General features: G+C 38.9%; 2 protein-coding genes across 2 annotated transcripts; both read left to right on the forward strand.

Moving 5' to 3' along the window:
* Positions 1-1362: 1362 nt before the first annotated feature.
* LOC137885863 (solute carrier family 12 member 3-like) lies at positions 1363-11704 on the forward strand. The gene is made up of 27 exons (XM_068728169.1): positions 1363-1466; positions 1963-2119; positions 2243-2356; positions 2451-2526; positions 3053-3148; positions 3378-3517; positions 3778-3885; positions 3980-4091; positions 4218-4348; positions 4428-4512; positions 5488-5645; positions 5791-5898; positions 6031-6154; positions 6286-6387; positions 6964-7119; positions 7220-7319; positions 7425-7536; positions 7716-7850; positions 8148-8254; positions 8479-8582; positions 8690-8758; positions 8897-9001; positions 9089-9200; positions 9727-9813; positions 10179-10314; positions 10727-10794; positions 11566-11704. Exons 1-27 carry the CDS (start codon positions 1363-1365, stop codon positions 11702-11704), a joined length of 3045 nt encoding a protein of 1014 aa, XP_068584270.1.
* Positions 11705-15519: 3815 nt separating this feature from the next.
* Positions 15520-19048, forward strand: LOC137885919 (C-type mannose receptor 2-like). Its single transcript, XM_068728268.1, has 5 exons — positions 15520-15581; positions 16074-16114; positions 16307-16684; positions 17038-17376; positions 18097-19048. The coding sequence occupies exons 2-5, from the start codon at positions 16081-16083 to the stop codon at positions 18486-18488; spliced, it is 1143 nt and encodes a 380-aa protein (XP_068584369.1). The 5' UTR covers positions 15520-15581; positions 16074-16080; the 3' UTR covers positions 18489-19048.
* The last annotated feature ends 458 nt before the right edge of the window (positions 19049-19506 follow it).

Consider the following 19506-nt stretch of genomic DNA (forward strand, 5'->3'; position numbering starts at 1 on the left):
ACTGTAAACTTATTTTCTTCTAAAAAGCATACTAATTAAATGTTTTCATATGTCAGTATCATTTAAAGGCTTAATCATATTTAAAGTTGTATTATGATTTAATACACTTTCAGTTATTGTTGTGAGTTTATTACATTTTTTCACTGTTTAACTTATCAATCAATGAATGCATATGCATTAATTTAGATCAAAATAAAACCAGATGCCGACTTATATCATTATAAGGTTATTACATTTATAGGTTATTACAATATTATGAAAAATATATATTATCTTGTATATTTGCAACAATTTATAACAATGTATCTTTGTCTTACTTGAAAGAAATGCATACAAGGACATTTTACATAATATAACCCTCAACAATGTCATGATCTTTTGTCAACAGTTGTCTCGCAGATTATTAAAGACTTGCACATTCCCCATTTCTTATGCAGGTGCCTCATAGATGAGCTCAGTATCTAGTAGAAAAGAAGACACCCACATACTGCTGCGCATTCAAGACTTATACTTCATCAGTAATTAGTCAAACGAGAAAGAGTTCATTGAACAGGATGAATCAGCATCAGTGAAATAAAACATGTACGAGCTTAAATGGACCATCTAGTCTCCACCTACAGTGTATTTAAAGCTACGCTGAACACTAATTTACACATCAGTCTTTTTACAGTTCTTGCTGCATATATGAAAATAATTCTATAAAGCCCTTTGTTGCTCCTGCACAAAGTCTGACAAATTGCCTCAATTGATGTCACTCGAGTCACTCAACGCAGGACTTTCACCCTGCAGACTGCTGTTAGTGTCCTTCCAGCTACACAACAAACTGACCAAGTAGTTTTGTTGCAAAAACAAACTTAAAAACAAAGTTAACCTACAAAAACGACACTTTTCCTGCACACAGAAGTTTATTTTGAGAAGACACGCCATCCATGACACGTCAAAAATTGTTGAGAAGTACCTAGATGGTAATAAGCTCAGGGCCACTGACCATGCAGTGGTATTTGACGAGTTGGGAGTATGAACGTGTTTTTAAAAACAAACAAACAATGAATACAAATGGAATAAACCCATCGGCTTACCTTTTCTTTGCCTCCATGAGTTACCAAGAGACTCAACAACACTTCTGACTTCTGCGTGACCTATCAGTCCTGTCAAGATTTAACTAAAACCACCTCAGTTGGGACCAAGTGAGACCAATATGACTTAGTAACAGTTAGTTAAAGACGTGGTCACTGGTTGAGGACCAAGGTAGCATCTCTTAGGACCATCATTTCTGTAAAAACAAGTTTTCTCATAATTTGTTCATTGTATTGTCAGCCCTTTTTACCCATTCTGTTGCACATGAATCAGTGAGACGTGCCGATGGGGCAATTAACATCCAAACGTGACGGGTTGGCCCCGGATCAAGTCAGAGATGGTAACCTCCAAATTCCTCCAACCATTGTCGTCTCGGACACGGATTCAAGGTTCGTGATGTTTACTGTCGTGTCCATTTTCACTTTACAAATCAAATTTCAAGGTTTTTCTTTAAATTAGAGACCACCTTGGCAAAACTGTCATATCCTTTATTCCATATTTAAGTCATTGTCTTAGTTTCTTAAACTACAACTCAACTCAAATGAAACCGACAAAATGAAAGTAAACGCAAAAGTGATAAATTAATTAATTGATTTTAAAGTTTTTGCTGTCCCAAAGTCATAAATATAGTATTTGTATGCCAGCAAAGCTTTTTCTGTCACATCAAAAGAATTTCTCAGCATCTAGCAGAATCTAGTGGCCATTTAAGGGACTGCAGCTCATGACAATTGCAAATTACTTTCAATATTTACTGCAATGTTTGCTGTTATTTTTTCATATTATGAAGTTATTTCATATATATATATATATATATATATATATATATATATATATATATATATATATATTTTTTTTTTTTTTAAAACAACCCCTCTTATTCAACAGTGCATCAGAGCAACAGGGCTCCAGGATGGAGCTGCGGCGGTCTTCCGTCTACAGCACGCTAGACCTGGTGCCACAGCTGGAGCATTATGCCAGCACACTGCCAAACTGTAACTCGAGGAGCCGCCCATCTCTTGAGTTTCTCCGCAGGACATTTGAGGTACATTTTCCATCTCTTATCATCTAACTTAGCAGACCATTGCTATGAATACATTTCCACTCACACCATCATTATCGTCAGGCTATTTTATGTTTTTCATTGTATAAAATGTATTTTTCTCAGGAGTTGGAGGCGGATATAGAGGTCCCCAATACAGACTCAGAAGTTGGCAGTGCTCCAGAATCACAAGCGAAGGAGAAAGGTCCTGTTAGATTTGGCTGGGTGACTGGAGTCATGGTGAGCAAACTTGTATTTGCGTGTAGGCTACATAACACTTGACATATCTTAACAAATATTTTACTCGGCTGTTTTTATCGTACTTTCGTCACAGGTTCGTTGCATGCTGAATATTTGGGGAGTCATCCTGTTTCTCCGCCTCTCGTGGATCACATCTCAGGCCGGCATTTGTGAGTTCATTCATCCCTCCATACATTAGTCCCTTTCACTCTGTTTTGTGGCTGTAACAGTCCATTGCGCCTTGCTCGCCCTCTTATATGACTTTAGTTGGTTTACCTTAACGCATTATGTTGCATGAGAATGGTGTGTGCACATTGCTGGTATAGCGTTTTATCTCAATGCAGGGTAAAACCCTGAAGTTGTTTTTTCTGTGGTCAGTGATGACTCTAACTGATTCACAACCTCTTTCATGTACATTACTTACAGTACTTGTTTTCCACCTCACAAAACGCTACAACCAACAGACACTGAAAGAGCCTACCGGCCTGCTTACATACTTCCTGTTTTATGGCAATTCCATGTCATACAATATCTAAAGCTTCTATAGTTGAGGGGGTGCATGTATGTAAAGTACATCCATCTGGTCATGCAGAGGCAGAAAAGTAGCAGAAACAGGCCTTTCTTTGGCAATGATGGAGCAACATGAAACCTCAAACCTGATAGTAATGATGAATAACTTAATTTGTCTCATCTCAGTGTTGACCTGGCTTATTGTCCTGATGTCTGTGATGGTGACCTCAGTAACTGCCCTCTCCATCTCTGCCATCGCCACCAACGGGAGGGTGACCTCAGGTCAGTCACATCATATGCTCTGTCTCAAAGTCATGCACTTGAAGAGTGCTAAGGTTTGAAAACATCCGACATAAGGATGCTTGCAGTTTGGTTTTATCCAGTGTATAAACATTTGTTCATGTGCTAGATGTGTGATACACTTCTATTTTTCACAAACTACTGATCTACAGTAATCTATGATAACCATGTCTCTGTGTAACTTATTTTTTTGATTGAACATCATTTTCAGGTGGGGCGTATTTCATGATCTCCCGCTCTCTGGGCCCTGAAATTGGTGGTCCCATTGGAGTTGTGTTTTCCTTCGCCAACGCCCTGGCCTGTGCACTCAACACCGTTGGCTTTGCAGAGGTGGTCCGTGATTTGTTGCAGGTAATAATTCACAGTGGGCCATTTAGAAACGTGCAGTGGGCTGCAGTTGGACCACTAGTCGTAGTTTGGCCACCATGGTCCAGGAGAATTTGACAACCTGAAATTAATCAATGAGTATATTAATATAAGCATGAACTCAAAAACATTTTAAGTGATATGCAAATCCCCAGAAAGTTTACCCAAAATTGAATCAACATGCATACATTTCATGTTTGGTTTCTTGTGTTTATGTGAATAATTTGGTTGTTTTAATGTAGGAGTTTGGTGTTGTCATGGTCGATTCGATCAATGACGTCCGCATTGTGGGCGTGATCACAGTGACTGTTCTTCTGGTCATTTCATTGGCTGGAATGGAATGGGAGTCCAAGGTGAGCAAATCCTGACGCATCTCACTTTATTCGCTGACTACCTTTTTACTCATATTTGTTTTCTCCTTCTCTCTCATTTGTCTCTGTGTCTCAGGCCCAGATTTTGTTCTTTATAGTTATCTTGGTTTCGTTTGCCAACTTCTTGGTGGGCACATTCTTACCCACCACTCAAGAGAAACAAGCCCTGGGCATCTTTGGATACCGTAGTATGTTCAGGCTTCTCGGGACACACTGCCTTTTTAATACATTGTGTCATTGCAAGTTTTAAAGTATATATCTTTTTTAAGTTTATCAGAGAACAGTAGAGTGTTTTTTTTGCTGCATGTCACCAGGCGATATCTTCATATCAAACCTGATGCCAGACTGGAGAAGACCTGAAGACAACTTTTTCCAGATGTTTGCCATTTTCTTCCCGTCCGCCATTGGCATCCTGTCTGGGGCCAACATCTCTGGAGACCTCAAAGTATGAAGAGAAAGAATGCAGATACTTTACATCACAGCCACCGACAAAATATTGACCTGTGTGCGATTTCCTTTTGCAGGACCCTGCTACTGCTATCCCCAAAGGCACCCTCATGGCCATTTTCTGGACTACAATCAGCTATATAATTATCCCTGTAACTGTTGGTAAGCTATATCAACATGCTTTCATTTTGAATTGGTTTGATTTAATTGTCTGAACTGGTGGAGATTATTTGAGGTGCTAGGTAGTTTGGGAGGAGAGGGGGTCGTCTGGTAGGTTGGTGGTTTGATCCCTGGCTGCTAAATGTGTCCTGTGCCGAAGTATCCTTGAGCAAGACAAAGAACCCGTAATCGCTCCCCAGGCGCTTCACAGGAGCCAACTGCTCCTAAAATGCTGGGATGGGTAAAATGCAGAGGTCAAATTTCATCTATGAATCTAACGTAAATGACGATTATAATAAATTCTAATCACGTTTTTTTAAGTTTTAAGTTAGGTACCGCATGTTCGTGGGGGTGTTAATGGACTTAAAAGCAAAGATATGACAGATTTAATGACATAAACTGTTAGAGAAATTCACTAGAGGCCAATGTAAAAGTCATTATCCCAGTCTCTGATATTTATACTGTGGATAACACACAAGTGCGCTGGCAGAATCATTTGCATAAAGCTACGTGACATGTCTTGAAGTCGTTCTTCTCCCCTTCCGCACAAGCAAATGTCATCTTGACGTATAGTAAGATATACAATTGTCCCTTACAGAAGGTCACAGTGACTGCCAAACAAGGAACATCTGAGATAACAAGTGTGAAGAGAGTTCACACAGGAGCCACAGACTTCATGGAGCCTTGTATGTTAAACAATAAGAACAGATCATTCTAAAAGTTATTTTTCTCCAACATAAACATTTCATGACATCACACTACACCCGTTAAACCTTTTCTTAACTCATAATGGTGCTAATATAAAGTCCCTATGGCCAAGCAAACACCTCCCACAAAATCATCAAAGTTCCCAGGTTTGATCTCGGTTTAACCATTAAAACATCCTGTTTGAGTACATTCCTTTTATTCTTGATGAACGGCGTCTAAAATATAACATTACATCAGGACTATGATGTTTACATCTTCATCCTCCTCCAGGGTCGTGTGTGTTGCGGGACGCCTCCGGTAACATGAGTGACATTCTGCCTGGAAACATCACCGACGGCTGTGTGGGTCTGGGATGTAACATGGGCTGGAACTTCACAAAATGCATCCAGTCACAGTCTTGTGCATATGGTCTGGCCAACAATACAAAGGTATCAAGTTCCTGTCACAGAATCAAAATATAACTAACTTTTTCTAACTCTGGTGTGAGACTGGCTTTATAAAATAAGCCCGTTTTCAATCTCTATTCACAAATAGTTATATAAAATATGATAATGTTAATACTATTCCAACCAGGTACTGAGCCAAGTTTCAGCTTTCTCCTACCTCATCACTGCTGGTGTCTTTGCAGCCAGCTTGTCGTCTGCCCTCGGCTTCCTCGTCTCCGCCCCTAAAGTCTTTCAGGTGAGAAACCAAGCCTTTGTTCTGAATTGCACTTTTACGTACACAAATTATACAATTCTGTAATCGAAGATAGCAATGAAACAAGAATTGACAAACAATTATTGAGCTTCTATTGTTTGCCTTCTCTGCCAGTGTCTATGCAGAGACAAGATCTACCCGTACATTGGATTCTTTGCAAAGGGTTATGGGAAAAATGAGGAGCCACTCCGGGCCTATGTACTCTGCTACCTCATTGCTGTGGCTTTCATTCTCATTGGTGGGTGCAATTTTTGTTCTTGTTATAATGATTAAATATTTAATTAAGGAGAATTTTCATAAGTTTGATGACCTTCATCTCGCTCTGGATGTGTAATGCGTTTTTCATTTCTCCCTCCTTCATCGTTCCAGCTGAGCTGAACACCATCGCAGCCTTGATCTCCAACTTTTTCCTGTGTTCCTACAGCCTCATCAACTTCAGCTGCTTTTACGCTTCAATCACCAACTCCCCCGGTGAGTTACCCGTTTGTCATTGCCTTCCAAAAACGACCCATGGGAATTGTCCAGTCGCCGCTAAGGCCAAGATTTAGGTTTACGGAAACATTGCGGTCGTGGTTAAAAGAAACCAACATCGACTATCTGCAGGAAGCGGGAAATAAAGTCCACACAGTCCAACACTTTGACTTATCCATGCTCTCCAGCACTTCATGGTCAGTGTACACCAGGGCGCTTTTACTTAAAACTTTGCTTCCTGTACTTTGAGACGCAAGATGCGTTCCAATACCCATACTCAGTATGCCAGAAAAAGATTAAGTTTACTCCAATACTTATTATGTCAAGTGCAGCATGCATAAAAACACCAGGATGTCCTCCTGTATGTGGTCGCAATTTGCGAAAGCATAAAACAAATCTCCCTCCATTGCACAATGAAGTATGAAAAAATAATTGTCAACATGGTTTTTTAAAATGCAAATTGACTAGAAACGGACATTTTTGTTCCGGTTGCCATACTGCACAGAGTCAGGTCATGTGAGAGGTCACCTTGCGCCACTCGAAAGTCATATTTCATATTGTTGCCCCCCCCTTTAGGTTGGAGGCCGTCGTTTCACTACTACAGTAAATGGACAGCTTTGTTTGGAGCTGCGGTCTCTGTGGCGCTGATGATCATGTTCACCTGGTGGGCGGCGCTCATCACCTTCGGCATCATCTTCTTGCTCTTTGGATACATCTACTACAAAAAGCCCAGTAAGTTCAAAACAGACTGTATGTTCTACAAAGCAACAACCACTCTCTGCTCTTCCTTAAAAACCTCACTTGTGTGTGTGTGTGTTTTTGGTGTCCTCAGAGGTGAACTGGGGTTCGTCAGTGCAGGCCGGTACATACAACATGGCTTTGTCGTACTCCGTATCTTTGTCTGGTGTCGAGGATCACGTCAAGAATTTTAGGTGAGTGTCATATCATGCATCGGTAATCCTCCTATCACACGCATATACGTCTGCGGTATTTGTCTCATCCATCTTTGAACTGGAGTCTGATCTGTGCTCCGTCAGACCACAATGCCTCGTCCTGACCGGGCCACCAAACCAGCGACCGGCACTGGTGGACTTTGTCGGCTCCTTCACCAAACACATAAGCCTCATGATCTGTGGAGACATAATCATGGTCAGTGATATATGAGAGATGATGCATATCCTTTATGTTAAAGAAACCATCCAATCCTCAACATCCGTACAGGAGCTTTTCCTCCAAAATGTTTTACTGGTCATGTTAGCTTGTTTTTATATGTCTTTCATTATTATTATATCATGTAAAAGACTTAATTGAGTTCCCGACTCCTCTAGGAGCAGGACGGGCAAACTCGGCCGCAGGACACCACCGATTTGTTGGTGAAGTGGATGAACAGGAGGAAGGTGCGCTCCTTTTACACTCCGTTCACTGCCGACAGCCTCAGAGTTGGAGCGCGACACTTGCTGCAGGTGAGACATCTGCATGCGGTTTTAAATCCGTGGGAAATGGCTTCAGCTTCATTCGTCACAAAGCACATTAACTGAGTTTATCCGACTTCAAATTCGGATCAAGAGGACGACAAGTTCCATCATCGTCTTTTTTCCCTTTATGTCTTCTCATTTGTTTTTTAGGACACGCCATCTATTGGGTGCAAAGTGCTACAAATATTTGATCATCCTGCATAATATCTTTGTCTTTTTTGTGTTTTTTATTTGTATTTTTTTTTAAACATTGAATATTATTTTTCTTGTGTTTTTTTTTTTAAGGCTTCTGGTCTTGGCAAGCTGAAGCCTAACACTCTGGTCCTGGGCTTCAAGACCAACTGGAGGGACAGTTCACCTGAAAGCATTGAAGATTATATCAACACCATATAGTAAGTGTAGTTAAAGGGACAGATTTAAATCAAGCAGCTGACTCTCTCGGTTTTACTGGCTGTGAAAGATTACATAGCTCTCTACAGTGTGAGGAAATATTGCACTATTTGAAAATTCATTGTTGCTAAGCTAAAATCCAGCCTCTATAGGTGCAGTAAGAATAATTGTTATTAATTTGCATCCCCATTTCCATTTTAACTTCCTTCTCCTCTCTTTTCTCCAGCGATACCTTTGACGCCAACTACTGTTTGTGCATCTTGAGGATGATGGACGGGCTGGATATCTCTGACCAGTTTGATTTTGAAGGTTTCATATCCAGACTTCATAGTCTCTTCGTCTTTTTATTTTCTCTGCATGCTTTTCCAACAACGACGTATATTTGTACAATATAAAAAATAAAGACAATGATGAGGAATGTATTGCCTCTCCTCCAGTGAACCAGGGCTTTGAGCCGGATGAATCTGTTGAAAATGACGACCAGTATTCTCCTGAGAGGAAATCGGGTGATATATCAGGTCCATATACTGCAGTATTTTATAATATTGGAACATCTCAGAGTGCATTATTGCTTTGTTTTACGACTCGGAGTCATCATGATTATTGCCCCCTCGCCTCACTCTTCCTCCTCCTTTCTGTTACAGTGGACGGCATCTCCGATAGAGGCGACAGTGATCAGAACAAGACAGCGTTTCAGAACGACCAGGGGAAGAAGACCATCGACGTCTACTGGATAGCTGACGATGGAGGTGAGATCTGACGAAGCAAGCGCAGCACACAAGATGACACGTTGTCAACATGTGTAGATAACCAATCCCACTTCTTCTCCTTTGAAGGTCTAACTCTGCTGGTTCCCTACCTGCTCACCAGGAGGAAACGCTGGCACCGCAGTAAGATCAGGGTCTTCATCGTAGGAGATGAACAAAACATGGAGGAAGGCCGCAACGAGTAGGTTTTCCCTGTTTGACCTCCTTGGATAAGCGAATGATAATAATAATAAGTCAACCTTTCCCACGAGTTTCTGGTGAACACAAGGTAGCTTTTCTGCCCAGATGTGTACCAACAATGAACAAAGAAAATAAGGTCTGGGTCATGCCTTCACTTTTCCTAAACTAAATAAAAAAATATAAAATAAACATCACAACTCTATATCCAGTCATGTGATGTTGGAAAAAAAGTAAAACTTCATATCTTGTGTGTCAAATTTTGGAATAAATCACCTGTTGGTCTGCAGTCCAGTAAGGACTTTGATCTTCATTTATAGTGTATCTTTTTTTTTAAAATCATTTAAACCCTATTTTTGTATTTATATTAATACGTTTTTTCATGCAGGTTGATTGCTGCAGATTGTAATCTGATAGATTTATGGGGTATTTTGTGCAATGCATTGAAAAAAATTCAGATTAGGACACGATCGTGTACACATAGATCAATGTGTTGTGTTTGTGCGCTGACACTTTGTTGTTTCTTTTAGGATGATCGCTCTGCTGAAGAGGTTTCGCTTGGATTTTAACAACGTTACAGTCATGACGGACAGCGAGAGGCATCCCAACGGCAAAAAGTATGTCCATAAAACCCTCGCAGTCGCTGTCATAACATTCACTGACATCTGAACATTTGCACTTATACATTAGGGGATCAGTCTGTAATAAAAGGCTATTGTCCTCGCTGTTTTGGGTTTAGCTTTATTTCAAACAATCGAATTACAAAAAATGAAATGCATCATGTGCAGTATTTAATTTGTTTTGACTCTGGCACCAAAAAGTGTTGCTTTTCAAGATGACAAGCATGGATTGCTCCGCTCCCAAACAAATGCTATAGTCACATAAAAAATGTTTAGTTTTAAAATAATACATTCATTTCTGACTTTATCTCCATCCTTCATTGCTTGCTGACTTCTGTCCTTTTGCTCTTGCCGCCTCTAAGCCTCAGTAGGTTTGTGGACAGTGTCGCCCCCTTCAGGCTACACGATGAACAGCAGGAAGGCGTCTCGGTTCAGGAACTGAGACAAAGAACCCCATGGAAAATATCGGACAAAGAGTTTGAGGCCTTCAAACTAAAGGTGTGTATATGTGTGTGTGTGTGTGTGTGTGTGTACGTACATTACGTACATACTGTTGCTGTTGTCATTGGTGTCAATATATTTATGTATACTATATTTATATATACATAATATATGTTTACATAATAGGACTGTCTTTTTTTACCTTCATTTGTTCAACTTTGTTGTCCTTGTTTTTGTGTAAATTGGGAGCAATTAAAAAAATAAATACATATAAAAATATATATATATGTATGTATAGATAAAAATATGTATGTATGTATGTATGTATAAAAATGTGTGTGTGTGTGTGTGTGTGTGTGTGTGTGTGTGTGTGTGTGTGTGTGTGTGTGTGTGTGTGTGTGTGTGTATATATCTATCCTTGTGATCTGATTCTGTCGGTGTGAATAAACAAATTTCCCCCCCTTCACAGTCTGAGAGAAAAGTGAGGCTGAATGAGATCATCCGGAGGAATTCACAACACGCTGCTCTCGTGCTCGTGTGAGTACACAGTTCACATGATCAGTTCAGTTATGATCAATGAGAATATCCAAACTCATTACATGTCCTGCAAATTGTGCATATTAATACCAATGACATACTGCCGTTTCTCTGCCCCTCTGACTTCTAACTAGTCAGTATTTCTGCGATCATTTGGAGATGCTCCCCATTTAAATGATTTAAAGAAATAAGATACAATTTAGCATTTATAAGCACTACAGTAACATGTATTAACGGTTTTATAGTACACTATAATGCAGCTGTGAGCAGATATAAGGACATGTGTCTTTATTAATGTACAGCATTTGTTACATGGAAGACATATTTTATATGTATTACAAATATTCCTGTTATCATTCAGGGTTAAATGCTTTTATTCAGCTCGAATAATCCCATTAAGATTTTGAATAACTTTGATCTTGTTATTTCTAAGTTTAGTCTTCAGGTTTTGTCATATGTAGATAATATACAGATGGTAAAACATGTACGCAGCTCTCTATCAGCATGAGGAGGTGAATACCACACACTGTCTGATGTCCACCGGGATGCAAAACCAGACACAAAAAGCCACCAGACCATGAGTGTTTCCATGGCAGTGTGATTCAGATAAGAGAAAGAGATGGGAAAGACGAGGAGTCTTTGGGTTCACTGCAAACCACAGCGTGCACTAATTTGCCTTTTGCAACATTTTCAGCAGTCACATAAGAGTCTTCATTCTTGTTGTGCAGTTTTGTTATGTTCATGTAAATGTCATGTTTTTTTCCCCCCCAGGAGCCTTCCTGTGCCACACAGAGACTGCACCAGCGCTCTGTACATGGCCTGGCTGGATACTCTGACCTGTGGCCTCCACTGTCCAGCGGTGTTGATACGAGGAAACCAGCAGAACGTGCTCACTTTCTACTGCCAATGAATCTGGAAATTAAAGGGATGGACATTAAATTAAGCCACACAAACTTAATAAGTAAGAAAAAAAAATATTTGTGTAATTGGTACCAGCAGAGGGTTAAAAAATAACCTCTATAATATTTGAACATAAAGAAAATGTGTAGAACGTTCAGCGCAAGAGCTCTTATAGGCAATGATGGAAGATATCACCAAAGCAGATACTTGCATTCAAGATTGTCTTCAGGATGTCGATGCCATCCTAGTCGGCCACACTCGGCTACAGCTGCCAGTGAAAGCAAAGAGAGAGGAAGAGTGGAGGACCCCTGTGATGCTTACAGGCAAGAGCCACAACCTGGAACAGAAAACGATACAAGACACACCCAGACCCAAAGAGAATGTCTCTGAACTAGTAGTAGAGATCAGCTACAGACTGATTGTGTCATGTATTACAGTCCTATAGAAGTATCTGCATTTGGTATCTCCAGCCGTTTATCAAGGTTTTTCCTTTAATTTGTCACTCGTCTATATGTTTATAAAGATATTGTATATATTGTTGCAGCTCATTCAATTTAAAAACGAATCAAATGAAATGAAGGTCTCCGAAAAGACATGCATAAATTATTGAAAACAAATCGAGAATAAGGAATGAACACTCGCATGGGATGTTTCCAAAAATGAACTCCCTTTTTACTATATTATAATGTGTATATAAATGTAATATTTGAAATAAAGAGAACCATCCTTGTAGCCTAGATGAACAGTTCATTGAATGGTTCTGTCGTTATCTCTGGTAGAACCCTGGTCGTTTAGTTTGAATAGGTGTCCCACAGGGGTCTGTTCTTGGTCCTCTTTGTTTTGAGAAATGAGCTTCTCAAAGCTTGCTTGTTTTTTGTAAGATATGTGCTATTTACTAATAGCATTATAAGTGTTATAAGTAAAGTAGTATATGAAATGTATTTCAATTAGTGCACATTAAAATGGATAAATATAGTATCCATGACTTGTGCACTGCAATGTTTCAATGCATCATGTCACATTTTATATATGCATAAATGAACAGTCATGCAATAGGATACCTGTCAGTCATGATGCAAGACGATGACTCATAAATAACCCAAATCTCAGTTGGAAGTAAAGTAATGAATGTCTACTATATGTATCGGTGAATAAAATGTGTGATGATTTCATACACAGAAACTGTCTGTTAATTCAGAATATTCAGTTTCATTCAATATTCTCAGACTTTCCTTCCATAATGTCAATTTTCCATTAACATTGTTTAATTCTTTTTATTATTTGTGAGACTATTAAATGCAAATTTGAGACTTTAGACCCTTTTCACAGCAGCCATGTTGACACGTCACAGCAGGGTGAACGGTGTAACTGATTGTGTCACCGTCATTCCAGTGAGCCAGCATACACAAGACAAGAGCTCTGGTCTGTGGTCAAAATGGCTGCTGTGAAAAGGGCCCAATGAATGAAACTGAAGAACATGAATTTGAAGAATGAGAATTTTTGAATTTTGTATTTCAAATGCTATCTAATGTGTGTGAATGTTAAAAAAAGATCATGTACAGCACTTATTGCAATTTAACTGGGAGAGATGTAACATGAATGTAACTTGGGTAATAAATAACATTATAATATAACTTCATCAACATAGTTACTGAGCCATTTTTAAATGCATAACACTTGATAATCGTTAAATTACAGTGATTTATTTATTTTTTTGGGACTTTTTAAATCTTTTGGACTAAACTTGATCTCTGGCCAATGACTTATTCATGTCTTTAAATACAAAAACATTTCAAAGTAAATGGACTGCAGGTTGACTTAAAGATTTGCTTTTACAGTACATTGTTTTCTATTTGATATGGTGAAATGGTGACATCCATGTGACAACCAGAGTGAAGCAGCAATCAAAGGAAGTAAGTTCAGACTCTGATGTATTATGTGAGACTTAATGTTTGTGTATATTTGCAGAGGTGGACAGTACATCCAGTATATTCAGTTCTTCTATTCAACCCAGAGCGTGTCAAATCTCATTTACTGTATATTGCAATAATTTGGGTAATTTTGAAAAAAAAGTTTTGCAATTGAATGTTTGCATTTTTAAATCTTTTGGGATACAATGACAAAGACAACTGGTAATACATAGTAATCAAATAAAATGTTTTTTTCAGTAAATGCTACCTGTTTTGTTGTAACGGGGATGTTTTGAATTCTAACTATTGCTGAACCGTTTTTATTGTTCAGGAAAAACTTCCTCTCAAATTATGATATCAGATTATCCCACATGAAATGAATCTTTGCTTCTCGAAAGACATCTTCAAAATACATTTTTCATATTTTTATCTTTATATAGAGTTAAAAGTTTAACCAAGTAAATACATGGACAAACAGCAAATAGTCAAAAGCAACGTAAAAATGTTTAAAAAAAATCACATAAAAGAGACGACCGACTTAAAACAGACCAGCAAACTGTATGAAAGATTGTTTTATGTAATAACATTCAGTGCTCAAATGATGCTGAATCCTGTTTCTAAACCGTGCATGCCTATACAATAATCTAATGGATTAAGATTAAGATCTAATCTAATAGATTAAGATTAAGATAAGAATGATCTTGCTTGGAACTAAGGGGCCAAAGCGTGTATGATCATTATCATTTAACTTATTTGGAGATTTCACATGTGTCAATGTTTTTTTTTTTTAAAGAGCCATGTAGTGTCTAAATAGAGCACAGCTATGAATGTGTGAGCGCTCTTGTTCTTTTCAAGTTTAGCCTTCAGGTTTTGTCATATGTAGATAATATACAGATGGTGAAACATGTGCGCAGCTCTCTATCAGCATGAGGAGGTGAATACCACACACTGTCTGATGTCCACCGGGATGCAAAACCAGACACAAAAAGCCACCAGACCATGAGTGTTTCCATGGCAGTGTGATTCAGATAAGAGAAAGAGATGGGAAAGACGAGGAGTCTTTGGGTTCACTGCAAACCACAGTGTGCACTAATTTGCCTTTTGCAACATTTTCAGCAGTCACATAAGAGTCTTCATTCTTGTTGTGCAGTTTTGTTATGTTCATGTAAATGTGATGGGTTTTTTTCTCCAGGAGAAACAGGTCAGGCATCAGGTCAGTGTTCCTTCATCTACATGCTTTGCTTGTTTCCCGCTCCACACACAACAAGTCACCTGCCATCAGAAACTATAGGACTTGTGGGAATAATAGTGACACACTTACAATATTAAGGGCTGAAAAAGAGACAGAACGTGTGTTTTAGTTGTGTTGAACATGGTTAAAAAGAAAAGAAAGGTTTGTAAAGGTCTAGGAGCAACATGTATTGTAAATGTATTGTGAAATCTGTTTTTATTAGCTGGATTTGTAACAATCAAATTTGTATTCAAACACAAACATCAGAAACCATGATAATAATGTGAAACACTCGTTAAAAATGAACAGTGACGATGTAAACGGAGCATTTAAATGTTTGATTAGTTTAGATTAAATTAGTACAAATATATTTAACTTGACTTTGGATTCTACAAATTGAATTGTTGGAAATGGGAAAATGTGTATTTTCAGAACAGTTTACATAAATGTAACGTATTCTCCTTATTAGTATGTTTCTTTGGAATGACGTCGTTCACCTGCGTGTTGGACAGTCAACAGGGTAGTGTGTTCCTCTTTCATACCTGTTACATCATGTAAATCACATTCTGGTCATCAATGGACCCTTTCTCCTCTGTGATGGACGTCTCCGACTTCTGTATTTCAATATTCAAATGGTGGCATTCAGGAGGCTAAAAGAGAGCATCTGTCTGGTTGATGTGTGAGTCTTCATCAGTACGTGAGGAGAGACACCAGCGTGAAGCGTCTAAGAGGAAGACTCACAAGATGTAAGTTACCATTCTTTACTGTCATTTTAATATCGTGTTTATTGTGCAGAGGTGGACAGAGAAACATTGTCTTTCTTCAGTTTATATTTCACGTAATCTAACATCAAATCAGATTTGACACTTTACATTTTTTTATTTGCTAGACTTACAGAACAAATCTGCTTATTTCTAACAAGGTTTATAATCACAATTGATCGTATTTAAACCTCAATTTTACTCAATGTTCACTTTTGTTTTTGTATAAAGTGTGGACAAAATGAGAAAAAAATAATAATCCAGCATGCAGCTTTCTCTGCAGACAATACTCAGGGCTAAATTAACACCTTTTACTTTTACTGCTTGTTTCTGTAAAAGAACATGTGTACTTAACTGTGTATACTGGAGGCAGTGGTCGTGTTTTTTTTATTATAACTGAACAAACAGATGGAGACAAGCTGTTCAAATAATTGTGTTTCGTTCACTGCACTCTAAAATATCCGTTTCATCTAACAGAGCAAACATGCAGTGGACTCTGTTTGTGCTCATTCTGATGGGTAAGTGGATCATCTGCTACTGTTTTCATTTCTTTTAGCTAGAATCACTTCAGCTAACAACAGTTGTACGTCTCACACTACTTAAGAGCACTCAGAGCCCCATTTTAAATGAAGGGGCATGATGTCATTTTATAACATTCTTGCTATTCTCTCACCGCCAGTACTGAACACATGTATTGTCTCTGTTATCAGGTCAGTGTTCCTTCTGTCTGTGTCGCCTCTACGAGTACCACTTAGTTAAAGAGAACAAGAGCTGGGAGGAAGCCCAGACGTATTGCAGAGAGCGTTACACTGACCTGGCCAAAGTGTTTGACATGACAGACATGAAGAGACTCAGTGACTCAGCAAGTCATCAAGGTGAAGCCTGGATTGGACTGCAAAACCAAACCAATGTGAACAGGACGTGGCTCTGGTCTCTGCCAGAGGTGAAGTTCAATGATAGTGAGACAGAATGGAAGGATGGGGAGCCGAATGATTCGAGGAACATTCCTGAGAACTGTGTGATGATGAAGAATCACAAATGGCTCGATGTCCCGTGTTCTAAGACACATCTATTTATCTGCTACGATGGTGAGAACATGTGGCTAATAATGTTATGTGTATACAGAATATCACCCTGTCTAACTATAGTTTTCCATGTGGACATATACTTCATCTTTTTTTTGGAGGTATGGGGATAAAAACAAAATGAATCCTTATCAAGTATAGACTACTTTAATTTGTATAATGTTCTACAAGAAATGATGTGATCCACCTTATTATCCCAAACACTTTCATCTAGTAAATATCTGAAACTGTAGTGAAGTCATGTTAATCTATCTCACATGTTTATTTCACATGTTTAAAGTAAGAAAATATGATTTTATGAGAGGAAATAACTAATAATAATGTGTATTTATTAAGTTTTTCTGTTCATTCCACAGAAAAAAATCAAAAGAAATTCCATTTGTTTAACGAAACGAAGACATGGCTAGAGGCTCAGAGCTACTGCAGAGAACATCACACTGACCTGGTCAGTGGACTCACTCAGTTAAATGATGAAGAATTCAAGACTGAGATGGAGTCTGAGAGTAACAGAGAGGTTTGGATCGGCCTGTTCAGAGACACCTGGAGGTGGTCAGATGAGAGTAGTTTCTCTTTCAGGTTCTGGGATCCGGATCAATTTAAAGATGAAGACGACAAGAAGTGTGCTATGACTGTGTCTAATGGAAAATGGAGCTCTGATGAATGCAGTAAGAAAAAACCCTTCTTCTGCTATGATGGTGAGTACTTATTATGTACATGAGCTCCATCTGCTTCTTCATGTTAATCCTGTTCATGTTAGAGACTTTGTTATGATGCTGCTATAAAATAAATGATCACTTAAAGGTCCACTGTGTAGGGATATGGCGCCATCTAGTGGTGAGGTTTCAGATTACAACCAGTTGAATCAGAGCCAGTGTCTGTGTAGAAGAGAGAGAGAGAGAGAGAGAGAGAGAGAGAGAGAGAGAGAGAGAGAGAGAGACGGGGAAGAAGAGAGGTAGTTGAGTGAATGTACGGAGGAAATAAAAGCTGCAGCTCCTCAAGACCAACGTTGGTTTCTCGTGTTTTTGTTTTCCGTCCCTGGAGACCACAACAACGGTGTCCCCTCTGTGTTTACCGACCACGGTCGGGTAGTCAAAGCAGGTTGATTTGTCCTTTCTGGGTTACCGTAGAAACATGGCGGCCGGGTCCTTGAAGAGGACCCGCTCCGTATGTAGATATAAACGACTTATTCTAACCAAAAAACAAAGATTACTGTTTTCAGGTGAATATACACTATTATAAAAACAATTGATCCCTTAAAAGTTGCGAAGACATTTAAAGATCATCAACATCAGCAGCAAACATGTAGGCAGTGATTTAAAGTGACCATATTGGAGCGCAGTGCTCTCAACCATCAAGAGAACATCAACAAAGCTGCTGCTATGATCCTGTGTTTGTGTCTATCTCTACTATGACAGATGAAGTGATCCTGATCAAGGAAAACAAGACCTGGGAGCGGGCCTTGACTTACTGCAGAGAGAACCACCGTGACCTGGTCTCCATCACTGACCATCACCAGCAGAGATGGGCCGAAGAGAGAGCCAAGCAGGCCAACACTCCCTACGTCTGGACGGGACTGCGCTACACCTGCACTCTGGGTTTCTGGTTCTGGATCACTGATGAGGCCGTCCACTACAAGAACTGGGAACCTCAGCATGAGATGGATGAATGTGACATGGATGAATGTGACATGGATGAATGTGACATGGATGAATGTGACATGTCTGGAGCCATGAAAACAGGAGGAGAGCATAAGTGGTTCAAGAAGAATGCTTCCATGGAGTTTAATTTCATCTGCACTAAGCGTTAAAACCCAATCTACTGGTGACGGGCGTTCTATATCTTTACTCAGGTTGTTTGCAGTGGTGTGACTTTTATGTATCCTTATCTTCTGGGTTTATGGAATGGCATTCTGGGAAACGTAGGAATCTCCAACAGCAGATTTTAAATTGGGGAAAGTGGCTACATGTAAGTCAATTAGAACGTTTCACAAGATTACTAAGAATGTGACCCTGTAGCAGGTTCTTCTGTCTCCTTATTGTGATCCAGGAACACCTGAATGATCACTTATTACTTTATGAAGTTGTTGTTTTGTCTTTCTCTTAAAATATAGATTGTTTATTCATCTTTTGAGGGTTGCATTGTATGGTTGGAATGGGAATAAATACAACGATTTACATGCTGGTTTGATTTTGCTTCCACATATTAAAAATGGAACATTTTGCCTTCTTTTGTATCACGTTATGTTGAGTAGCTGGTTGTGGTTATATGCTTTCATCATGTAAAATCTTCATCTTTGACGATCATTTATGGAGTTCTATGTAAACAGATGATTGCTTTCTCTGAGGATTAATAAACTGTTAAATCATAGAGTGGTCTTCTCTTTTTTTCTGCCTGTTTTAGCCCAAACTATTCTTTCCTTTAACCTATTCTTAAACCCAACCAAACTATCCAACTGTCACACCATGAAACTGATTCATTTTTAAACATTGATTTTTAATTCACAGACAAATGATTTTCTTCATCCAGGTCAGAAAACACTCCTATGTTTCGTCCTAGAAGTTGGTTAAAAATGACATATTTTGGGTCTCAGATTGTAATCTACTCTCTTGTAGATGTTGCTTCTTATATAAACTGATTGGTTGATTTTATTTCTCTCCAGGAATGAGTCAGCAGACACTGGATGTTCAGATTAACAAACATAAATGCTTTTAAATGCATGTTAGTAAATGAAACCTATGTAATTCAGTAACTTTCTGATACAATCCACCTCCCCTCTGCTCCCAGTCTGAATTGGTCTGAAGACTTGGAGGTGCTTTACATGCTGT

This window comes from Cebidichthys violaceus, unplaced genomic scaffold (genome assembly GCF_023349555.1).
Source record: "Cebidichthys violaceus isolate CVI_PGR_0920_01 unplaced genomic scaffold, fCebVio1.0.p SCAF_41, whole genome shotgun sequence".
NCBI lineage: Eukaryota > Metazoa > Chordata > Actinopteri > Perciformes > Stichaeidae > Cebidichthys > Cebidichthys violaceus.

Bases quoted from the DNA above. Each gene is read 5' to 3' on its own strand.
- LOC137885863 (XM_068728169.1), top strand. From the start codon at position 1,363: ATGGGGCAATTAACATCCAAACGTGACGGGTTGGCCCCGGATCAAGTC. The intron at 2,527-3,052 runs GTGAGTTCATTC...GTCTCATCTCAG, and splicing joins CACATCTCAGGCCGGCATTT to TGTTGACCTGGCTTATTGTC. The intron at 8,255-8,478 runs GTAAGTGTAGTT...TCTTTTCTCCAG, and splicing joins GATTATATCAACACCATATA to CGATACCTTTGACGCCAACT.
- LOC137885919 (XM_068728268.1), top strand. From the start codon at position 16,081: ATGCAGTGGACTCTGTTTGTGCTCATTCTGATGG. The intron at 16,115-16,306 runs GTAAGTGGATCA...CTCTGTTATCAG, and splicing joins GTTTGTGCTCATTCTGATGG to GTCAGTGTTCCTTCTGTCTG. The intron at 16,685-17,037 runs GTGAGAACATGT...TTCATTCCACAG, and splicing joins TCTATTTATCTGCTACGATG to AAAAAAATCAAAAGAAATTC.